The sequence below is a fragment of the Laccaria bicolor genome, genomic scaffold, assembly GCF_000143565.1.
Source record: "Laccaria bicolor S238N-H82 LACBIscaffold_30 genomic scaffold, whole genome shotgun sequence".
Taxonomy (NCBI): Eukaryota; Fungi; Basidiomycota; class Agaricomycetes; order Agaricales; family Hydnangiaceae; genus Laccaria; species Laccaria bicolor.
Window position 1 is genome coordinate 170,243 of NW_001889901.1, and position 6,000 is coordinate 176,242.

Consider the following 6,000-nt stretch of genomic DNA (forward strand, 5'->3'; position numbering starts at 1 on the left):
ACATACTCAAGTCAGTAGATGTCGATTTGTGCCTTTCTGTATGCTTGAACCAGGCGCACCAACCGAGTAAAGCCTTTCCTGGTCTTCAACTGAGCGTCTGTGGGTTGGCCGTGAGATAGCCCTATGTAGGGTACCAGGTAGTCAGCCGTATCACGTCAACCATCTGCAAAGTACGTATATGTTTTTTTTGCTATGCAGCTTCCAGGTTTTGCAGCACTATATCTGATATTCCCGCCAGATCGTGTCTCCTTTGTCTGGCCAACCACGAGGCTATGCCCATCGGATGGCCAAATGAAACAATGGACCGCAGCTTTAGGCGAGGAAACGAGGGTACAAACCGCGAGACCAATCTACATGTACATCCTGATGCGGACCTTTTAGAAATCCCATCTAATCGAAGCTGTAACCATGCGGAACCCTATTCGTGGCCCATAGCAACAAGATGCGATTAATTTACCCCACCGCCGGGCAAAGACAAAGAGCCTCACGCGTTGATATCCACCTCCATTAGGAACTGGACCCTCTCGCCGGCTTTTCCCTGTGTACTAGGACAGGCCAGATCTCTTGAAGATATCACATCTCAATACACGTTTATAGTTGGTGGCCTGGCGCCGTGTCCTCCTGCGAAATGTGGCCGCTTCGACATATGCAACTCCAGCATTGTCCACTACAGGTTTAAAAGAGGACCGATGTCTCCTGCAAACTATCAATCACGCCCCACTTAACACTCAACTTTGTACACTTCGATTTCTTGTAAAATGCCCTCCCAGTCCACTTTCAACTTCAGCTACCCTTTGGCTGCTGCAAAAACCCAACCCTTCGCAGGCGAAGACCTCATGAACAACTTCTTCAGCGCTCCATCTCCCTTCCCCTTCGCGTCTTGCGCCCTTGAACATCTTAACACAAGCAAGAAGCAGTACTCTGGCTTCCACTCAAAGGAAAGCGACGGTTTGGCGCTCTTCCCTATGGGTGATGGAGCCGCTACCTCGGAGGTTTTCAACAACGGTACTGCTCTTGATGGGATTTTCTCACTGGGCGACTGGATCGTCCTGGAAGATGAACCTGCTCCTTCTCTCCCTCCCAGCTTTTTTGTCGAGCCTTTCACTAGCACCTCTGAGGCTGTAGAGCCGCCGGTCAAGGTCGCTTCGCCCGAGAAAGCGGCTCTGTCGTCTGGATGCGTCTTAAATCTGATCCAGCTTCCCTCAAAGGAAGGAGCTCATCCAATTCCTTCTTCGAGCACAACTGGGGCAGGCTTAGTCAAGGAGACCCCGGATTTTTATTTCGACCGCGTGGAGAGCTCTATAGGTTTGCCTTGCTTCGTCAACGACAAGTTTGGCAGGGCGAGAATTTCCCTGGGGGTTACTGCGCCCCACTTGGCGCGCCTATATTCCCGATCCGTAAGTTGCAGTCTTGCTATCTTTCGTTATGTATCTAATCTTTCGAAAGGCGATTAAACAGGCTGACTCAGTTCCTCATGAGCATGTCCGACTTTCAGACGTCAATTCTTATGCCGATGTGGGGTATGTGATTTTTTTCATCTTTCAATTAACACGGCGTTTGACTAACATATTTATCATATCTTCAGTGACATCCATAATGCTGTAGACTTATCTCTGACAGTCGAAGAGAGTTACGAGGTCCAGTCTGTTTACGCCCCGCTGCCTCACACTGTCCCTGTCAGCCCTTTTCCCGTTCCTGCGCGCGCGAGCTCCAGCAGCGACCTCGCAAAGCCTGTCAATCCACCAAAGGCCTTAGCTCTTCCCGCGAAACGAAATCCTCGCAAGAGAAGCCAGGTGGACGAGGATGACGAAGATTTCGTTGGCGGGCCTGCGCTGAAGAAGCGGAAAGCGGACTCGACCACACGCGCCTCCAGGGCTGGTATCCATTGCCATTTGTGCGGGAAGTGGTGCGATAACGCTAACAATATGAGGCGCCACATGAGGAAAGATGGTCATGGTAGCACCAAATTGCCATGCCTGGTCAAGACTTGCTCGGGACGTTTTACTCGGGAGGACTCCTTAAAACGACATCTCGAGAATAAGCATCAATGGGAATTTCCGAACCCGGTGTGGGACGCGTGGATGGTGAAGCAAAAAGAGGACCTCGCCGAACAAGCGAAATCAATACTGACTTACTGACCATTATTCTCTCATACACCAATAAGTATCGGCTCTATCATCATGCACATATTATGCCTACGATTCTATTATACTACTATATCGACACTTATAGTACCCCCTAGCTATCATCTCTCAAATGTATACCCTACTGATCTAAGTAATTACTATGAACAATCTATGACTTTTATGAATTCGACCGTGGCATCGACTCAGCGCCACCTGCAACGAGCTCCAGGATTGGCCACTTTGGGTCTTGGCAGGCAGGAGCGTTACTCAAGCTTGCGCATATCCTCCATCCCATGATACATATGTTCTGTAGCTACTGAAATAACTAAAGGACCATAAGTTCGAACGCTTCACGTACTCATTGTCCACCGACTCGGCTTGTACATCTTCGTCAAACATCTTTCTCGGTTTCTTTTTAGGAGAGTGAGTGTCTGACTGGGATAAGGAGTCAAGTTCGTCGGGGCTGGATGAACCCGAGTCCACCACCAGGGGCAGGGCACTCCGTTGTCCTTTGGAACGCGACATGTAGGTAGTGATTGGCTTCCTTGTTCCTGAAGATGCTCCGCTGCTCTTCACCTCAAAATTGCTCCCCCCTAAGTCCGTGAAGGCCTTGCCATTTACCTTCGCTGTCATACTAAAGCCATGCCGCTTGTGTAATCGTATGGCTGTCGATGTTTGCAAAGTTTCTTCGTTGGCTTCCAGCTCTGATTCCAAGTTTTCCATCCCATAAGGTAAACCTGGATAAGGAGGTTCGAGAGGACCAGAACTTCTTGAGCCCACTATATGAGTCAGTCGTTGGCGTCTGTTTTGGGTCTATAGAGCTTCAGACGCTATATTGATCCTTTTTGAAACAGTTATATCACCATGCCAGACTGATAGTCAAAGTTTTGCTTACCGCAAACTTCTACACTGAAAGTTTACCGCTGCGCGGGCGCCTGGAATGATTTATTGAATGAATAATTTTTACGATGCGTCACAGGTCAGTTTCGCGTGACGCGACGCGATTCTCCCCTGAATTCAGCATGTGTTTCGTCATGATGCCATCCACAAGACTATCACCATTTTCAGCGCCATTTTGGAAGCGACTTGGTATCCAGGACATCTGTTTGCGCGAGAGCTAGAGAGAGCCAGTGCAGACCAAGTGCAGACTGTCAACAAGAGGACATTCGGATCGGCCCATCTCTTTCTCACGAACTTTTTGCTTCCCTTCGAAAGGCTGAATGAGGATCGACGCCGGGTAAGAGGATACACGGATACAACCTACAGGGCACATTGCGTATGAACCCTAGTCTACCCCAGGTGGCCATTATAGGGTTTAAGGTATCAGAGACAAAGTACCTCGTCAAGATGGGCGCCTTTGCGGGGTTCCGAGGGCGCACGAGTCAGGCCTGTTGGATTCGTCTTCCAAGTTAATCACTCATCTTATACTTTCGTTAGCAGGTACATTCGCAACCCTAGAAGCAACCGGTCTTCTCGTTAGAAGTGACAAAGATACATTGATATGCATTCCTTTCAGTAGCCGGGCTGATTGTGGAAATTGGGCCATAGCGGTTACACCAACGTAACCCTCGCCAGGACGCCAAATATAGACTCTGATTTGCAACATGAACAGACATGAACGAACATACGCCTTTCTACGCACACTGCCGTCAAGTTGACGCTTGAGGTCTACTCGCGGGTCACCGATGACAACGGTCCTAGTTCCACGAAAACAGCTTTGCCTACATTAGCACGACAACAATTCGATGACAGATTTACCAACGCCCCTACATGCGTTTCGATTGCTCTTCGGCTCGGACTCTTTTCGGCTTCATTTCCAAATCACTTCTGTAAAACATATGGGCAATTTACCTCCGCGGTGTGAGGAACTCCTAATGCCTTCCATAATGTCCCAGATGCCTCCATGAAGCCTACCTTGCCCCTAAGTTAAGGTCCTTCAAGATCCACGCAATGATCAGGCGTACTTATCAGGCTTTGGAACCTCCTCCCCAACCCACGTCCTTATCATAGCAAACGCAGCTGCCAGATCAATCCCGCTCGTAATCCCAGCTGATCTCCATACCTTCCATATCACCCACCTCCGGTCCCCTATAAAAAATCATTCACTATGCGCCACCTCACCTCAGGCGCTATTGTTTCCTTTTGGTCTTAGTGGATCGTCCCCTGCCCATTCCCAACGCCCTCCACAAATTGGCATATTGCCATATCCTTTCATACCCGTCAATTTCCCTTCCCCCGCACATAAATGCCCGGGGCGTCTTGACATCTCTTCCCTCCTCCTGACAAACACACAAACTTCCCATCCTATGACGTGCCCGATTTTTGGATAAAGCAAAGGGGAGGGTAAATTTTGCGAAGAAGGATCGAAACTTGGGTATCTATCGAAACATCAAAGCACACTCGGACCTCGAAGGACGTGGATGGGACCACGCATCGTGGGATATTGGAAAGACACCGATTCCACAATATTCATACAACTATAACATTTAACTCGTCTAAGCTACTCAAAAAAAGTGGTAGAACACCCTGACTACGCAAAAAGTGCAGAAGTCAGAACAACCTCCAAGTGGGAATGCATATGTACCAGAAAATCGAAAGCAGGAGGAAAGCAGGTATTTATTCAGTTCGGGCCGTCACTTCCACGAATGATAGTGGTTCTTCAGAATTTTTGCGCGGTTTATCTGTTCATCATGTAAAACCGCGGAGAGCAACGGCTAGGAAGAACATACTTCCAGGTCTCTTTCTAGGGCGTCAACATCCCGAATGCACTCATTAATCTCGAATGAGAGACCCTCCCAAACGGCCTTTACCTCCTGAAAAATTCCGCCGGACGCAATAAGCGTCCTTTCGTAGAGCTCATAGATCATGTAGCGGGTTCTAAAGGGCGGACACAGTAAGCACGTTATTCCATGAAACAATGTCAACAACTCACCTTCCTATGTCCTTCGTGAATTGATTAGTGAAACTTGCATCCGATTGACGCATAATTCCACTATCGACGGCATACTGCAATTTTTCCTCCAAGGATGAGAGCCGAAATTCAAGCGTTTTCATGAGGGTTTGTGGGCGCATGGCGTGCATGCATATAAGAAAGCCGAGGAAGATGGCTCCAGCCCGCACTAGGTCCTGCGGGATGAGGGATAGGATGATCATCCATGCTGCTGAGATGATTGCTTGATGATACTCTTGAAGAGTTGAAAACATCGATTCAGTAGGGTGGGGGGAGAAAGCTTTGGAATAGTCTCCTTTTCAACCACTCTTATTTCACGTTGATTTAACGCTTGCCGTAGGCGTTGGCGCCTATCAATCCCTCGTTATTCATTCAATGCTATGCTGGGGACGAGACGAAGCCGATTCGACTGGAAATGCTATGCACATGTCACAAAATGTCCGATGACACTTTTTGATCACCTACGAGATTTCTGAAGGACTCAACATTCTGAAGCTTATTGATCATGATCACACGGACCCTGCGCTGCTCAGTGCTGCGCTTCACAGGTAGTACCTGTGAAGCGCAGCACTAAGCAGGTAATCAATCCAGAGAAGAGAGTTACTTCCTCTGCCATGCCAAGCTAAGTATTTCTTTCATCACTCTCATCCTTTATCTCCTTGTACAGCCTGAGCCTCTCCACTTGAAGCAGGGCCTTCGTTATCACCCATCAAGAGTCCCAGAACGTTCTAAACAGGATTTGCGGATTTTTGACCTTTTAGTTGTTGAGGCCTCAACGCAACTTCAACGTTACAACTTAGGAAATTGAGAGGAGTCAGCTCAACGTAGTCTTGCATCAATCTTGCATGCTTCCCCAAGTTTTGAGATTTTTTTGTGCATAGAGTCTTCTGGTCTCCGAGCACAGCCCGAGCGCCAACATTCGGA

General features: G+C 48.5%; 2 protein-coding genes across 2 annotated transcripts; one reads left to right on the plus strand and one right to left on the minus strand.

Annotated features, from left to right (window-relative positions):
- Positions 1 to 758: 758 nt before the first annotated feature.
- Positions 759 to 2,309, plus strand: LACBIDRAFT_295113 (uncharacterized protein; the record flags this gene model as incomplete). The annotated part of the gene is made up of 3 exons (XM_001885213.1): positions 759 to 1,397; positions 1,447 to 1,520; positions 1,586 to 2,309. The coding sequence occupies 3 exons, from the start codon at positions 759 to 761 to the stop codon at positions 2,136 to 2,138; spliced, it is 1,266 nt and encodes a 421-aa protein (XP_001885248.1). The 3' UTR covers positions 2,139 to 2,309.
- Positions 2,310 to 4,759: 2,450 nt separating this feature from the next.
- LACBIDRAFT_330901 (uncharacterized protein) lies at positions 4,760 to 5,330 on the minus strand (the record flags this gene model as incomplete). The annotated part of the gene is made up of 3 exons (XM_001885299.1): positions 4,760 to 4,807; positions 4,856 to 5,003; positions 5,059 to 5,330. 3 exons carry the CDS (start codon positions 5,328 to 5,330, stop codon positions 4,760 to 4,762), a joined length of 468 nt encoding a protein of 155 aa, XP_001885334.1.
- Positions 5,331 to 6,000: the final 670 nt, after the last annotated feature.